We start from the raw sequence: 17,165 nt of genomic DNA on the forward strand, positions 1-17,165 counted from the left end.
CATTTTTGTCTTATCTATCGATTCAAATACCATTTCTTTCAGTCTGGCTCCATTCATGTGCACTAATCACTTGCATAAAAATATTTATCTGTTTATCCCTCCTGGCATTTCTGCTATGATTGTTAAAATTCAGAAACCTGGCTCACAGTTGGACTCGCACATATGCAACTTATGGAGAGGGCCTGGATAACGGAATGGAGTCTCCAAGTTTGACAGTATTTGTCTTCAAAATGAGCTGCTTTTCAACTATTATTTTATCCACTTTTGGTTCACTAAAATGAAATAATTTGATAATGTTATATGAAAAATATTTGCAGAAGCTAAGGTTTTTGAAAATACAAACTTCTTTCTAAAGGCAATATAGAGACTTGCCGCTGTCCTGTATTCAGATGTTGGGTTTTTTTTGGTGACAGAAGGGACAAGCACATCCCTGAATTAGATGAATTTACACCTCCAATTATTTTGATCAAGATGGGTAATGATATCTTTACAAACATTAATATTTTGTAATGCTTTGTAATGGGGATTTTAGAATTCACCTGTGGTGTTGTGAAACAGCAGTATCATCAAAATGCTTTACAAAACCAGAGCGAAAACTGAAACTGCCTCTTTGCCTGTTTTTCAAATGAATGGCAAAAAAATCCATGGAAAAAAGCCTTTCAATGTAAAAGCAATGGAAAATATTATCAGTTTCTTAATTATTATTTTAAACTAAGATTCATGTTGACAGTGCTGCTTTTGTGTTTTTTGGATTCGATCCTGGAAGCAAACAAGCATTCGGGAGCAGACATAGTGCTAAATATTTCCTCAGCCTCACTCCACTTACCCAGTTACAGTCAGAAGTAGCTGCTGGGGCCTGTGTACGCCCAGGGGCCCATCCCAGCACAGCCTGCTGCTCAAGGGCTGAGGCCTCACTTTTTTTGCCTCAGAGCAGGGCACCTTGATCCCTTCTTTCAGACTGAGACTTTTTTTTCCCCTTTTTCACCTGGGTGGTAGGATATAATGCAGGGGTTTATATATTTGCAGTTTTGCCACAGTTAATTTGTTGCCGTCCTGCTTTCATGCAGGTGGGGTGAGGAGCCCTGCGAGCACCTAAGGACAACGCCCCACACCCAAACCCGGCCGCTGCCTTCAGAAGATGGCCGTTACCTGACTGGAAAACAATCGCACGTGGAGGGCTGAGGATTTAGTGCTTAACTGAAACCTCTGAAGACCCGAAACGGAGCGATTCTATCACCAGGTGATTAGCTGAGCTGCTTCGCTCGGTTCCCCGGGGCCGGCCTACAGCTCCTGCCCGCTCCCCGGCCGTCGAGAGCTGCGCCGTCTCCGAGGCCGGGCCGCGGCGGGGGTAGGCCGCGGCGGGCAGGTGTGAGTGAGGCAGCCGCTCGGCCTGAGGGCGACTGCGCGCGCCCCGCGGCCGTGTGGTGACTCAGCCGCAGGGAAAGGCCGCGGCGCCGGGACGGTCACCGGGGGGGGGGGGGGGGGGGGGAGGGCAGGCAGCGAGGCACCGCCGGCACCGGGCGTTCTCCCTCCCCGGGGGAGCCCCCGCGGCGGGGCGGGGCGGCCCCTGGGGCGAGGTGCGGGGAACCCCGCAGAGGGGCGGAGCGGGGTGACAGGTGCGGCGCGCGCGCGCAGGGGTCCGCCGGCGCCTCCCGCGTCCCTCCTCACCCCGCCGCCTCCCCGCTCCCCCCCTCCCTCATGAATATGCAAATGTCGGTATAATTGGCAGCCAATGGCGTGCGCGCTGGTCACATGGTGCTGGTGGAAGCTCAGGGAAGAGAAGTTGAGTCTCGGTGAACACAGGCAGCTCAGTAACGAGCCGCAGCGGCCGCAGCCGGAGCCGAGCCGGAGCCGAGCCGAGCCGAGCCGGGGCGGGCGGACAGGCGGCCGGCCAGGGGGAGTGAGCGAGCCGCTCCCCCCCCCCCCTTCCCTCCTCCCCGCAGGGTGCCCGGCGGGCCGGGGCTCTGCCTGGACCATGCCGATCCTCCTCTTCCTCATAGACACGTCCGCCTCCATGAACCAGCGGGCGTATCTGGGCACCAGCTACCTGGACATCGCCAAGGGCGCCGTGGAGATCTTCATGAAGGTGAGTGCGGGGCCGGGCGGGGGGCCGCCGCCGCCCCGCTCGCCCCCTTCGCCCGCTCACGCCGCTTCTCTCCGCTCTCTTCGCAGCTGCGGGCCCGGGACCCGGCCAGCCGCGGCGACAGGTACATGCTGGTTACCTTCGACGAGCCGCCCTACTGCATCAAGGTAATAACTCCCCCCCCCGCGGCCGCCCCGGCCCCCCCCGCGGCCGCCCCGGCCCTGCCGCGGGGCCGCCCTTGGCGTGGCGGCGGCGCGGCGCAGCCCCGTCCGGCCCGGCGGCGGCAGCAGCAGCCTGTGAAGATGGCGGACATTTTGCTTTTGTATGGAGGAGAGAGGCTGAGGGCGCTGCTGAGATGGAGGAGGGGGGGGGGGGGGAGGAGACGGACGGGAGCGTGATTCACCGCCCCGGCGTGCCGAGGGAGGCGGGCGGCCGGCCGCGCTCCGCCTCCCCGGCCGTTGCTCGCCCGCCTCCCGTGAGGCGGTGGCTCCGGCAGGGGCCGCGCCTTCGCCTCAGCCCTCCGCCGCGGGTCCCGGCCCCCTCTCGCTGCCGTTTTACCCCCCCCGTCACGTCAGCGGAGGTCGCGTCCCGGCCGGGCTGCGGGGGCACGGGGTTAGGGCAGGAGGCAGCGCCCTCCTCACGGCTGCGGGACCCCCGGCTGGCAGCGGGGAACCAGGGGACAGCCGCGGAGCCCCCCCCGCGCCACCCTCCCCGCCGCTGCCGCCTCCGGCATGGCTGTGGTTTTGGGGACGGAGGCACCCGGGGCTGTTCTCCGCCTCTGCGAGGCAGGAAGAAGCAGCGGTGTTGGGGTTCCCCCTCCTGCTGTGCACTGGAACCCGCACCGGTTTTGTGTAAGGTGCGTGTAATTCCCACTCGGGTAGACATCTCCGTGCAGGGTTGTGGCGAACTGGACGTGGAGTCCGCCCGGCTGGCTTCTCTCGTCCCTGTTTTCTCATTCCTCAAGATTGAGGCAAGTAGGGCCATGCCATTTATCACGTCGACTGCGCCACGAGGTTATGGCAAGAGGAAAAAAAAATCGCGGCTCTGTGTCCCTTATACTGTAGCCTTCAACTTGCTGATAGAAACGTCCAACTTAATTTAAAATAGTTAAATAAAGCATGCCACAGAAAACAGCATTGCTGTGGAAGCTTTAGAATCCTCCTGAATAGTCCTGGATTAGGACTGTATTTGCCATGACTAGTATAGTAGTTATCATAACCATTGGGCCTTAGACCCATACTGTGGCAGCCAAAGAGGTTCATGTAAAATTGCTTGCTAGTCATCCCGGAGAAGAAGAGAGAACCCTCTCTAGATCCCCCAGCTAAAACTTCTTGAAGAGAAGTTGTAAAAATAACTGTGCTCACTGATGCTGTCTGCTCACATCTTTGATAGTGAGGAAACTTAATTATCAAGAGCTATGTATCTTGGCTCCTTTCATCAGCAATATATTTACACAGCTAAAAAGTACAGCCTGCTTTCTGAAGTGACAGGAGTGATTTAGTGAGTCAGTATTTATTGTTTATTGCACCTTTCGTTTTCTCAGAAGAAGGTGCGGAAGTCATCCTGTTTCTGTGAGTTGAAGCCATCCTCCCTGAGTTACAGAAACCTACTATCTGTCAAAAAACCCTAGGTCTGTCTTGGAGAGTGCTTTTTTTTGGTTTTGTTTTGTTTTTTTTTTAAATGCTTAATGCACACATCCTTTTCCCCATCCATGTTTGTGGCTGGATGCAAAACCCAAATCTTTGTCACGCAAGCATTCACTAGATTTCTTGCGTGAAGAGTTTTTTCTCCTAGTCGTGTGTCAACTATTTTACAAGTAGACCTTTCTTAAGTTTGAGGAAGAAACCTTTCTACTGCAGTTACAGCAAGCATACTGGTGATTTAATAACACCATTACTCTTCTGCTGGAGGTCTGTGTGGTAATGCTACAGGTTATTACCACATATATACTCAGATTTGCTGAGGAAGATCCTTATGTTTAATGAGCCTCTGTGTACATTCTGATGTACTAATGAGCATCTGACTGTGTTCCCAGTTTTAGTAAATAGTAATTGAAATAAATGGGACTGTGTGATACCCATCATAGTATTGAATCATGTTTGACATACAGTAAATAGCCAAAGGAAAAAAAAAAAAGTGTTGTAGTTCTTGTAACTTGCTAATGTCTCTTCTTAGAAATTTATTTTTCTACCTTTAGCATGCTGGTTTTTAAACTGGACCTTAAACAGACTTAAAATATTTTTTCAAAACTTAGTAACTTGTGTAGGAACAGGCTGCAGATCAATAAATTTATGTTTATAATAATTATGATCACAACTCCAGTTCAGCTATTACGTAAAGACTTCATGGCATAAATTAGTGTGGTTAGGCTGTCATCCTGTCTCTTAGTCGAGCAGAGAAAGCCTTACAGCAACAACAATGTTTCTTCCCCTGTTTGAAGACATGTTCTCAAGACCTTTTACTGGTATTTATGATACCCCTCTGTTGTGTTTTCTAACAACCATAGTTATGCCAGGAAAACTTTCTGGTCTAGGCTAGATTCTGTATGTCTTACAAAACAAGTTGTAAAAGAAATAAAATTTTGTTTCTTTGCTAATGCTGCTGTAGTTAGATACTTTATCTCTCTTGATTTAGAGAAGGAGAAAACAACCTTGACAAGTGAATGCATTTTGCAAGTCTGCTTTCCAAGTATGTGCGTTAGTGGCTGCTTTATCCTCTTGTTTTCTTTATGATTTACCCTAATTAAATTATATAATCTCACAGATAGTTCTTAAGGTTACCAGTGAAGCAATTGAGGGGAATAATCTTGTTGTGGAGTTGAGACCACCCAGGAGACGTAGAGGCATTATGGAACTTCAGCTTGGAGCAAGGCTGCCTGTGAGATGAGTGCATTGTTTTTGTTTCAGAATTCGTTTACCTGTAGCCTTAATGTATTTTAAATCAGCAGCGCTGGTTCACTTTTGATGGACAAGAATGTCTCAAGAAAACATCACGCGTGTGGTGGTATTGTGCTAAGTGAAAGGATCCTGCTATTGCACAAAGATTTGCTAAAATCTGTGCAAGTAAGATGACGTTTTTGGAACTGTCTTCAGCGTAGAGAGTTTGAAATTATTTACGAGACCTATGGTCCCTCTCCCAGTCGCTCCTGTTTTTAATTGACTGCTCATAGCTCTCTGTTTGTGCCACGTACTTTAAAATGGGATTGCTTAGTCTCAGTTTGCAGTGTGGCTCTGCAAAGAACTGTGCTGGCATGTATCTAAAGAGGGGGCAGGGTGCTGTCCTCGGCAGGTGGGGACAGTGAGATGGGGATGGTAGGAATCTCAGTTCCATTCCCACAGCAAACGCCTCTGAAACCTCATCAGCTGTTTTGCTTGTGTTGGTTACGTAATGTATAGATGGTGATTTGTGACAGTAATTATGATGCAGGCATTTACAACTCTTGCTTTGCTTCCAAAATACTCTCTGATAAGAGACAAATATTTAATATTTTAAAAGCATATTATGAAATGTATAAACCTGTAGTTGTCAAATCATGTGATCCTGTATAGGTCAATGGAAAGATACCTGTAGGTTCTGTGGAATGTTGGGTCAGGCTCTGATTTTATAGACTAGGAGGCAAACATAGTATGTTATTTTCTGAAGTAAGAATGTTCAACCTAATGTTTATAGTGTGTTTTTCCTCCACTGTTTTTAGATTAAAATTGTAATAGGATGCCGTCAAGTGAGTCTGTCTCAGGTTAGTGGCATGTTAGCAACATTGAAGTGAGCCAGTCCGTTCTGATTTTGGGTGTTTGGCATGCTTGGGAGGCTAACGGTACCTATGGTAAAACTTCTTTGTAACCAGTAGCATGTGGCAGGTGTCTATTACGTAATATTAAAAGACTAGTGCTTAAATTTAGGTACTGAAGGAGTTTATTCTCCCATGTGTATCCCGTTCTCTGGGTGAGAAAAATGGGTTTAAGAACAGCCTTGCTGTCTGGCACAGTATTTGATGTTCTTGGCTTTCTAGCTAAGATAAATGCATTATCTGATTCAATGAATATGGTACCTGACATGTCCATGCTTTGAAGACTTTATATTCTTGGATTGCTAGAACCCGGAGCTTGCTCCATCCCATCTGTGCTTTGACCTGGTGTTGCAGTACCTCTGAGCCTTGTGTGCCAGACCCACCCTTCTCATCCCTTTCTGCAAAACGTGGCTGATACCGAATGCATGGGAAGGAGGGTGAAAACAGGCCAAGTGTATTACTGACAGTTCTGCAGAGCATTTACCCAAGCTCCCACAGTTTGTGGTTCAGAGACCCATGCTGAGGGTTGGTATGTCAGTAATGGTCTTCTGTGGCTTTTTCTATGTATTTGCCCAGTTGCTTTTTTTGAAATCACATAAACTTTTAGCATCCTCAGCTGCTTTTTTCCCCCCTCTTTCAAATATATGTGTTTCTCTACACCTAAGCACGTGCCGCGGTATAAATGGACAGAATCTTCAGCCATTTTATTTGTTTTTTCCTGAAGTAGTGGTGCTAGAGTAAAAGTATGGGGAGAAGGGAAGAGTATTCTCACCTGTCCCCTTCCCCAAACTTTTCCTGTTTCCCACGTGGGGTCTGCTTGTGGATTTGTGCTGCAGATAGCTAGTTCAGGCCCAGACCAAAAAAACTAATGGAGGTCTTATGTGAAGTTATTGATTAACTGGACTGGCCTGTTCCCTTGTGACTGATACCTGGCTGCTGGCAGCGATGTGGCCTTTCCTCAGTGCTTGAGGAATATTATTTGTGATAGGGTCACAGAAATATGGCTTTTGTTTTACGTTCCTGTGAGACTCTGTAGTATGACCTTCATAAATAACTGGTCACAAGTCAGAGGACTGAGAGAACTTAAGTTGCGTTTACTCTGCTGAATCTGAAATTACATGTATTTTCCTCTTTCTGTTATGTGTTATACTGAATTCAAGAGTCAGTTGTGACTGCACTGTAAAAATAGGCTTCCTGAATTTGAGTGCAGAAATATGTACGTAGCTGCCTGAGAAGCAGCAGAAAATCCTTAATACAATGTATGTGAAACACTTTACTGTTTGAGAAATGCAAACTGGGACCGATAGATAGGATGCCTTCCAGTTCTGTTGCTGTTCCTTGCTAGTCTGAACATAGGTCTCAGTGCTGAAGAGGTCTCTTGTGGAAGCAGCCCTTCATGATGGACTCTGAGCAACCTCTTCTGTTTCTGTGAAATTCTTATAGGGAGTTGAGCTTGATGACCTTTGATTTTGGTGTTGGATTGGGATACCTTAGAGGCTGGAATAGGAATTTGTAGAAGGCTCTTTTAAGCGTCTGTCAAAGAGTACTTACGAACAGGTTATTTACATATGGTTTATGGTACTAAAATAGCGCTTCAAAACTGGGAGTTCATAAGGTCAGACTCAGGAAGACTGACTTTGTTATCTCATTTTTTTTAGTGGCACAAAAGCTTTTGCCTGCATTTTTTTAATTCTGCTTTCACACAAGCTGTGCTGGTATAGAATGTAACCAATTACCACTGACTCTGCAAAGAGGGGTGGCAAATGAATAGGCTGTGCTGCAAAACAGAGATGTCAGATCTATTTGTCTGTTTCTGGAAGAAACGAAATCAGAGCTCCTGACCCTGAGCTGCAGGGAGAAAGAGAAACCCAGCTGTGAAACCTGTTGGGTTTGAGGCAGAGATCTTCAGGAAAGCTGCCTGAGGTGATGGGAAATGCATGCGTTCGTGTTATAACTTTTGTCAAGGATGAAAAATAGAGGAATATCTAGTAAGCTAACCTGTAGCAAATCCACAGAATAATCTTAAATTGATTAGGCTTTTACAGGAACCTTGAGACACCAAAACCCATCAGTTTTACATGTAAAAGGTCTGGCTTCTGGCAAATGGCAAATACTTGGTGGTCTGACCTGCGCTGTGGAAAAGGATGCGTGAACAGCTGGAAATACGGTTGAAGGTTTACAAGTTGGTAGTGAGGTATGCAGGCAGAATTGTTTGGTGCAAGGCAGATAGCAGCTGCAGGGGCAGGAGGGAAGCTGATAGCCGAGAGATGCAAAAGAGAAAGAAAACTGAGGTAAATGGGAGAGGCCTATCTGTCTCTCCAGATACGCCGTACATAATGTATAAACTTAGTGAACCTACTAGCCAAGCATTATTGGAAGGATAAAAAAAACCCAAACCATGCAGAATATAGTACTGAAGAACTGGATGAAATGTAGGTAGGATATCCAGTGTCTGTTATTGATAACTAATTCAGGACACTTACGTTCTGTATTTGTTTAGCGGAGAGAATAGCCATTCCTGTTTTACCACCATAAATGTTTTGAGTCAGTCATAGCAATACTTGTATTTCTGAACACTAACATCTTCCATTGCCTGTGACGTACTAAGCACACCTCTCCTCCAGTCTTGCAATACCTCTTCCACTGTGCTTGGTTCAGGTTTTGTCATGGAATTTGTGTATTTTCAGAAGGCTGGCTTTCAGCATAAATGACTGGCAGGTTGAAGCCAACAATTGCTCTTCCTCTGTTAAACACAATGAATTTAAGAAAAGAAACAGAAGTCACTTAATTGTGTAAGGAGCACTCCGTGCAAATCCTGATTGTCTAGTTCTTGTTGAGGACAAACCAAAATCACTTAATACTGTTTGAGAATCCCCCACAAAACAGTTTTTACCTGCTCTTTTCTATTTAATTGCCTATCACTTAGGTCTTTGGATGAAGGATATGTGCTCTGTGTGTATGCATGCAAAAAGGTCCTTGTTTTTTTTTTTTTTTAATTAAGCATCTATTTTGGAATTAGACAAGTAAGGCCAAAGACAGTTAAAAGGTTCTTGTTGGTGCAAGTGGTAGGTTTGTATTTTATATACTGCAGTGCATGTCTCTCAAAATATATAAAAGTCTGAAAATCTCTTTTACTAAAAACTTAGGAATTTCCCTGTAGCAAGCATGCAATAAAGTGTTGTAGCTCCTTTTAGCTTATAAAGGTACTAAATGCATTCCAAAAGAGAGCATCGTTTAAAAAGCACATTCCCCTTCCTGAGAGGCAACATATTGGGTAGTGTAAAGCATGTTAAAATGCTTTAAACATGCAGAAGCATGCTAGTCTTACTTCTTTCTCCCTCTCCTGAGTGACTACTTCTTGCTGCCTGCCTTTTGTGAGTTGTAGTGAACATCCTTTTGCAGGAACTGGTGTAATGAGGAGAAAGCACTATACTAAGGAATTTTGTGCATAGTAATGTACCTTTCCCTCTAAAAAAACCAAAGAAACCAGTAATGAACAGAGTGATTCATTCTTCTAAAAGAAATCGTTTGGTGCATTCTGAAATTGAGGTCTCTTGTAAAAATTCAAGTGTTTGCAACAAGAAGGTGATTAAGTTTTTGAAAGGAATTGTTTTTAAATGGAAGGGTAGTTCAGAAGTTAACAACTTCTTGATAGATATGATGGACCAAACTCTGCTTGGCTGTAGTTTTTATCATTAGTTTTTGGAGTTAGTTAAATATTTGAGCTTGTACTTTCACCTGCTGCCTGTGTTCACAGGAAGGGAGAGCCTGGGTTGCTAGGTTAATTCTTAATGAAGATATTTTAACTGGTTCTGTTTCTACAGGAATCTGCAAACTAAAAGCTTGCTTTTTCATCCAAAGTGTGTTGCTGCTTCGTACTATTGATGAGATGCCAGAGGCCTTGAATGGAAATCAACATCTGTTGTTCATAGCCACTGTAGCAATTTATTTTTTCATCTTTCTGTTTGGTTCTTTATTTGATCTTGGACACATTCAAAGATGTAAGCCCTTAAGACTACAGGATAAACTAGACAAAAGTAGATATGTTTGCACTAAGAGGCTTAATTCATCCTCAGTGCAAAGGTCGCTTTTATTTTAAAAATAGAAGCTTAAAATGTGGAATCAAACAGTTGAGTTGGATCTCCATAGCTGTATTTTTTTAGTGAGTCGTTCTGTAAGAAGGAAGGTGCTTTGTGAAGTTGGTGGTTCCTGCCACGTGTAATCTTTATTGGCTGCCTCCTCCTCCTTTGTGCTGTTAATATTTGAGTTTCACACGTGGGGTTTTTTAAAAGATTTCTTTTTCGTTGGTATTTACGGAAGAAGGCCTAGGCCTTGTAACCTGGCTTTGTGGTGTAGCTAAAAATATGCACAGAATACTTCTGTGATTATCTTGAAAATGGGCATTTATTCTTTTTAAACTTTAAAATGGAAAAACTAATATGGTGTTAGATGGTGGTTGTCTCACACTGTAACAATGGGAAAAGGTAGTTAAGGTTGCAGACACTTCTACAATGTTCATCCTTGCATATTTTTCAAAACAGCTTGCCAGAAAGAACTGTGATTTTCAGCAATGGTGCAAGAATGTTGTTCTGAGCTTACTGTGAACAAGAAAAGACAGAACTTAGTGCTGTCTCCTGCAGTGTTCTTATACTTCAGACAGTTGAAATCAAATGGGAAAAAGTAATTTCTGTACTGTGTGACTTGTCTTCTGGAGATCAGTGCTTTTGGAGGGGAAAGCAGTGTGAGTCCAAGGGCCCTGTGAGAAGATTCTGGATGTCTCCAGTCTTCAGCAATTCTCTTCTTCACCTTCTATATTTTGAATGCCTGTATCCCTGATTTTATTTAATAACGTAGGCTACAAAAAAATCAATGGAAAAAGCAGCTGCTGCTCTTTTGAATTTTAAATGCAGATTGTTATTTAAGTAATTCACTGTTGTAGATTTAGAGTCTTGGAATTTTTTCTTCCTTCTTAAACTTTATTCTTACAGTGTACCACTTAATATGTAACTCTTGTGCTTCTACCCCCCCAAAAAGTATAGCAGGTAGTAATTTAAAGGAATCTTTTGCTTTGCATTTTCTTGCTAATTTTAGAATAGTTAGAAAATAGTTGTGTAGTAATCAATTTCAGCTGTAAGCAGCATGCTCTAGGGTTAAGGTTTTAGTAGGGTGCCCAGAAAGAAGTATATTCTTGTAATGAGACTTGATCATTATGCAGATCAGAATCTGTGGTTGCCCATAGACTTGTATTGATCCGTATATTCACTCTGCAGAGTGTTTGGAAGGCAAAGTTTCTTTTGGTGGAAGATCTGACATTTACAAGTATCTCAAACTTAAACGAGTTATTACCAGACAAGTAAACCAGAGCCCTGTTTTCTTTTAAAGAGCTTTTTTTCTTCCTTATTATTTTCTAACTAAAGGGCCAATCTCATATTTTACCCAGTTACTGTGATTCTTTGCTTGGGCTCCTATGCAAACTCTCCAGGAAAAGCAGCACTAGATGTGTTCAATGTTGTTCTAGGCTATAAAATCAATGCTTCAGAACTCCTTAATTTTGCTTTTTAAAGATTAAGATGATTGTTGATTTGGCTGCGTTTTCAGAGGTGCTTTTAAATGCTTAAAAGTGTAGAATAGTATTTAAAAAAAAAAACCAAATCTTCATAAGATAGATGTTGTTGAATGACTAATTTGACTGCAAACAAAGATCTACAGTGTGGTTAAGCTGGTGTTGCTATGCTCTGCTTGTAAGTGAGAATAATGCATTAGTATTGGTCTTCATAGCATGTTACCAGTAGAGCAAGTAGGTTTTTACTTGGGGGGGGGGGGGGGGGGGGGAGTTAAACTCTGCTTTGTGGGAAAATCTGTGGCTGTTGAGCCAGAACACTTGGTGCCTTTGGCTGCTGCCAGGCGTCCTGATGGCGTGCTGGCTCGCAGGCTGGGGACGTGGTGGGCGCCCTGGGCTGGAACGGGGCCTGGCCTGCTCCTGGGAGGCAGGCAGCCTGCAGGCCCTGGAGACTCCGTGGGCATAGTCTCAGGCCGGCCAGGTCCTCGGCGTGGCAGCGCGTGAAGAAGTATGCAGGGTGCTGCAAGATAGAGCGAGGCGGTGAGTGCCTCCGGTTAATCAAAAGAGCTGCAGCTGAGATAGTTGCTTTTGAATCGCACGACTCTAGAGGAAAGCTGTGACTTGCTGTCTGCTAAAATAAAAAACTGACTGTGACAACGCTACCAACTCCACCAATGTATTTTTTGCTGTATCAGACTTGAAGGTGAAGTTGACGCTATTTGCTAGGCTAGTTAGTTGAGGTTTCTCAATTTGTGTTCCTTCAGTGAGTATATGAATTTAATTGTGATCTTAAGTCTTTTTTTTTTCCCCAGCAGTGCCTTGGATAGCATTTCAAATGTGAGTTGAGGAAATTGGTTGATTAGGTGACCCCTCTAGATTTGTTACCTTCTTGAGATTCAAAGTAATCTTGCAATGCATGTAGCTCTCTGGTGTGCTGCGCTAGTCCTATGATGTGCTTTTGGAAGGAGTGGGGAGGAATGTGACAATTTTCAAAATGAGTGTGGATCATGCTGTGTTGTCTTAGCTCTGGGCTGTAAAGCTAGAGGATCATCAGTAATTAATTCTTTTCCACTTGATTCCCAAAAATGTGCCCTTGTGCTGATAGCACACACTCTGTAGCCACTTAGCTGTTGCCTTTATTCCTTGTGACTTTTCCAACCATGCTGGGAGTAGGAAAGGGCCAGGAGGACAGAGCTGGGGGCTGACTGGCATTGAAAGCATGTGTGATAGTCTGGAAGAGCAATGGGTGCTATGGGTAAATGCAAATTTTTGATTGAAACTTCCACGTTTAAACTGTTGCCCCCTGTACAGTGTTTGTTTTAGGTGCACCTATAATGGTATTTCTAAAATGAGTGCTACGCTGCTGAACAGAAGCACGTAGCCTCTCATTTTGCTTACTGTGCTAGAGCTGCAAATTGTATGATTACATCTGTGTTCACTCTCCATTAAGCTATTGTGTAAAACGTAGCTTGTTCTGGTTCAACTCTGTACTGAAATATCCTAGCTTGTCGAGCGTTTCTCAGAAATACTGCTTTTTTAACTGGATAATGTTCTTTCATTTAAATAAGAATGCTTTTTGAAACAGAGTGATACCATGATCTCTTTGGTATTTATACTTTCCTTTCTTCATGTGTAGTCCTTTCATCCTTGTGCAGCAAAAAGTGTGGTGAGCGTAGCTGTCAGAACACATGAAATATTGTTGACCAAAAAGCTAAATTCAGAGACAGATTAAAGCAGGAGCAGCAGGTAATAAATAAAAAGGTAGTGTAGGCTTTTTTTTTTTTGCTTGGCATTGATTATTGTTATCACTTGATTGCAAACATAGCTTCAGCTTTGAGCATCTCTGTTTGATGTTTCTTACAGGTGAAGGTACTGCTTCTCTGTAAATGCCGACATTAACAGAAGGCCCCAGTACTCGTTTTGTAACTGGAGCTTAAGAGCCTCTCTACTAGTGTTTGCCATGGATACTGTGCTTAAAGATTAATATGAGTTGTTCTTACATAAACATCTTGAATTCTTCTCGATGGAAAAGCATTTCCATATCTTGTTTAATGTTGAAGTCATCTTAAAAGGACAGTGAACCACATGGTGTAGTTTGACTGAGCTTGTTTCCTAAGGTGTGTGATTTAAAAAAAAAAAAAAAAATTTTTTTGAGATGTGGAGAAACACTTTTTTTTTCTATTTAATTGACTGCCTGTCAATAACAGTTACATATTGTACTAGAATGCAGTTCTGATCTTGTTCACATTCACTGATACATATGCTTTAGAAAAGAAGCTGGTCCAGTCTATTTTATAAATGAGTTAGTCTTTGATTGGTGCACCTACAGGAGAGTTCAGCTTAGAAATGTGCAATTAAGCGGATCTCCTGTGCACCTCAGGTCACATTGCAGACCTGCCTTGGAGTGTAAGAACTGCATTGCTTTTGGATGAAATAAAACTGGAAGATGCACCCCAGCCACCGAGTGAGGAGTCTACAGGACAGCTATTCTGAAGTAAAACCCCTGAAATGTAGTAGTATGGCTGTCATCTCCTTAGAAACAACTGCCTTGTTTGTGCTGCACTGCTTGCTGGCCTAAAGGTAGCCAGTGCGTGACGCGTTCTTCCTTGCACTAAAGCTGTTGCCAGTTGTGTAGGAAGAAATAATTTGGGTGAGGGGAGGAGAGGCTCTCTTATCAAGGTACATAGTCTGTCCTAGAGCTGGAGAAAAGGGAAGAATTGTGGTGCCTGAAAATGGATGGAGGTGGAGGACACGTAAAGTGACAGCTTTCTGTTAAAAATCTGGTGTCAGAATGTCTCGGCTGTGGGAGATTAAAGGAATTGTCTACTCCAGTGTCTTTTTTTTTTTTTTAACATGTATTTTTTCTAAAGAGGTACGAAAGCAGTTTATGCTTCTCTGTTCTCTTGGAGATGGTTTACCTATATTAAACTCCTGTGACTATTTTTATTTGACTGGGACTTGAGCAAGTGTTTTTTAAAAACAAACAAACAAAGCATAAGCACTTGACCACTAGGTTTCAGTTTGAGTGTCCTTCAAAACCAGCAGAAATAAATAACTTGACAGGAAGAAACGAATTCACTTACTATTAAAATTCTAACCTGTTGCTCACTAGCTGTAATGTAAGGAGGACCAAGTGATGGACGCTCTTGTAGACTCTTCGCTGTACTTAATGCTCTGTGGGCTTATTGAGGAAGTAGTTTAAACCTGTGAATTTACTATCTGTTAAAATACTCCTCAAATAAGAACTGAAAAGGTGGGGGTTTTTTAGGCTGGTCTCATAGTAAACAGCAGCGTGTACCTGCTTGAGTGACCAACCAGGGCTTGTTTCTCTTCTGCCTGCAGTAGGGTCATATCCAAGTTTTACCCTGAAACTCTGTTCCCTGTTTTGCTTTGCAAAGCCAGATTTCCATGTGAAAAGCTACAGATAGGCTCCCTTGGCTTGCTAACCCAGATGTATTTGTCTTTTCATCCATCCTTGCCCTAGAATATTACTTTGCTACAGCAAAGGATAGGGGTGGCAGCTGTCTGTGTTCCAAACCTGTATGTAAGGCAAGGGGATACTGGAAGAGTGGAGAATAAAACTAGTAATAGAAATGACTTACTGTGTGCTGGAGAGCCTAACACAGCAATAGCAATTGCACGCAGCTGGCTTGGTGCCATCAAACCTTCCTCCTCTTCCCACAAGCTTTGCATCAGACCAGTAAGATCTGCTGGTGTACCTCCACCAGCACTCACTAGTCTTCCAAATCCAGGACAGTACAGCTTGGATCCAAGCTAGTTCATTGTGTTCAGCACTACCCTGATGATAAGCTGATTTCAGGCCTGTGTGCCAGTATCTTTCTGTGCTGGAGGTATGCTAATCTCATATCTAAGAGGTGGGTGTTGTGATGCTGTGTCCTGTGCCAAGAACAAAAAATAATTGATCTTGTGAGTTTCTTTACTAAGGGCTGTTTGATACTGTGCAGTGACAGGACTGGTATGTTGCATAAAAGTAACTAGAGAGCACAGGTACTGAAATGAGAGAAGAGTTATTCTGCAGCCAAGGTATAGATAGAACCCGAGGGCTCTGTTGCCTCAAAAATGGCATTCATAATTATTTGGAGGAGAGTCAATGTCTGTGTCTCTTAGAGCTGTTCCTTCTGCCCCATTAGCACAGTGTAGACAAACATTTGTGAGGATGAAATTAGTAGGTGGTGTAGGTTGTGTGATGTTGACTTATTTTAGGACTTTTACATGTTAAATAAGACACAACGTTTATAGCGTAGTCAGTACCTTTCTTCTGCTGTGCACTACTTCTAACTAGTAAATCTCTGAACATCAAATAAAAACCATGGGGGTAGCATGGGCATTGATTGTTTTGTACCAACAAGCAGCATAACCCTTTCCTCCATGGGGCAGGGAGACACATGGTACCAGGACTTCTCCTCTCCCCCTTTGCTAAGTTTTGCCATAGCAAAACTGGGATGACCAAGATAAGTCTTTGTGTTTGCTAGAATTCCAATTCCAGAGTTGCTGAAGCTGGGGCAGGGAAGCTCTGGGTTACATAGGAGGGTATTCCTTGCTGCAGAACCCACTGAGCAATGCTGGGGCTGTGTTCAGGAGATTACGAAGAGGTGAAGGTATTTTGGTGTTGGAGAAGCAGCCTCTGGCACTATAGGGGGTCCAAACTTCAGTTCCCTAGAAAAGAAACATTTGCTTGATACACACATAGATGTGAACAGGTTTGAGTGGTGATCACTTGTACAGTTACGAGTGAACAGAAAGGTAACTTAAAAATTAACCATTCTGATGATTTGGAAGGCAAAATGCTCTGCTGGTTTCACTGTCTTCACACAGTACTTGCAAATTCCATAGCAGGAGTGGTTTCAGATTTCAATAGCTGGATTTTTTTCTTATTTTTTCCAAATGGATGTCACTGACAACCTAGTATGCCACAGGCATGTTATCCTGACCTAGTCTAGGTTTTCCGAAGATGGGTGCATTTAATAATAGCTTGAATTATTGAGAAACTTAAATACTTTAAACAAGTTGTAATATCTAAAATCTAATTCTTTGTAGAGGAACATTAGCAGTACTCTAAAAATCTGTATGTTTAAATAAATATTGAGTACTTACTGTAACACAGACTGTTGTGATTGGCATGCTAGATTGCAAATTGTCTTTACTTGGAAGATTATTTTTAGAAATGTTATAATTTTTGAATCAGATCTGAAAGCAATCCAGTGAACAATAAACTCTACAGTTCTGTCTTTTGGCATTGCCTGTAGAAACACTAAAGATGAAGACTTGCAGCCTCAAAAGCATCAGCTCCTTGGATTTCACGGAGCTGGTGAAATCAGGAGAGGCTGCTTTGGGCCTGGAATTCTTTTGCTCTGATGCCCAACCTCTGGGTCTGCCCCTGGAGGCTGACCAAACCGTGCTAAGAAATACCTGGAAACAACCATGCTGCCCAAAAATGTTGTGTTGTCTTTAAATTAAACAAAAACAAAACCACCCCCAAAACAACAGCAAAAAACCCCTAAAAGCCAAAACCAACCAACCAACCACACTACAATAAACCAATAAATATGACATTTAAGCTAGTGTAGGTGAGATTACAATGCTTATGTGTTACATGTATTCAAAACTTCGTAATGTTTTACTTGTACTTTGATATTGCTTCCTTTTGTGTGATAAAGGTGGTGGCTTCCCCTGCCCCCCAAGCATTTTATAAGATGTTCTTTCCTGCCTCTTGC

At 43.7% G+C, this 17,165-nt stretch overlaps 1 protein-coding gene across 6 annotated transcripts in view; it reads left to right on the forward strand.

The window, feature by feature from the left end:
- The first annotated feature begins 1,749 nt into the window (after positions 1-1,749).
- The window catches only part of LOC128153703 (integrator complex subunit 6-like), a 42,734-nt gene continuing 27,318 nt past the window's right edge, over positions 1,750-17,165 (forward strand). For 3 of the 6 annotated variants that reach the window (XR_008239067.1, XR_008239068.1, XM_052813303.1), the window contains exons 1-2: positions 1,767-2,086; positions 2,173-2,250. Coding sequence is in view for 4 of the 6 variants with exons in the window: in XM_052813303.1 (XP_052669263.1) it covers positions 1,976-2,086; positions 2,173-2,250 (189 nt within the window). In the remaining 2 variants the exon portion in view is untranslated. Of the gene's footprint in view, positions 2,087-2,172; positions 2,251-17,165 lie in introns of all 6 variants that reach the window. The other 3 variants (XM_052813307.1, XM_052813308.1, XM_052813305.1) reach the window with 2 other exon arrangements.

This window comes from Harpia harpyja, chromosome 18 (assembly GCF_026419915.1).
Source record: "Harpia harpyja isolate bHarHar1 chromosome 18, bHarHar1 primary haplotype, whole genome shotgun sequence".
NCBI lineage: Eukaryota > Metazoa > Chordata > Aves > Accipitriformes > Accipitridae > Harpia > Harpia harpyja.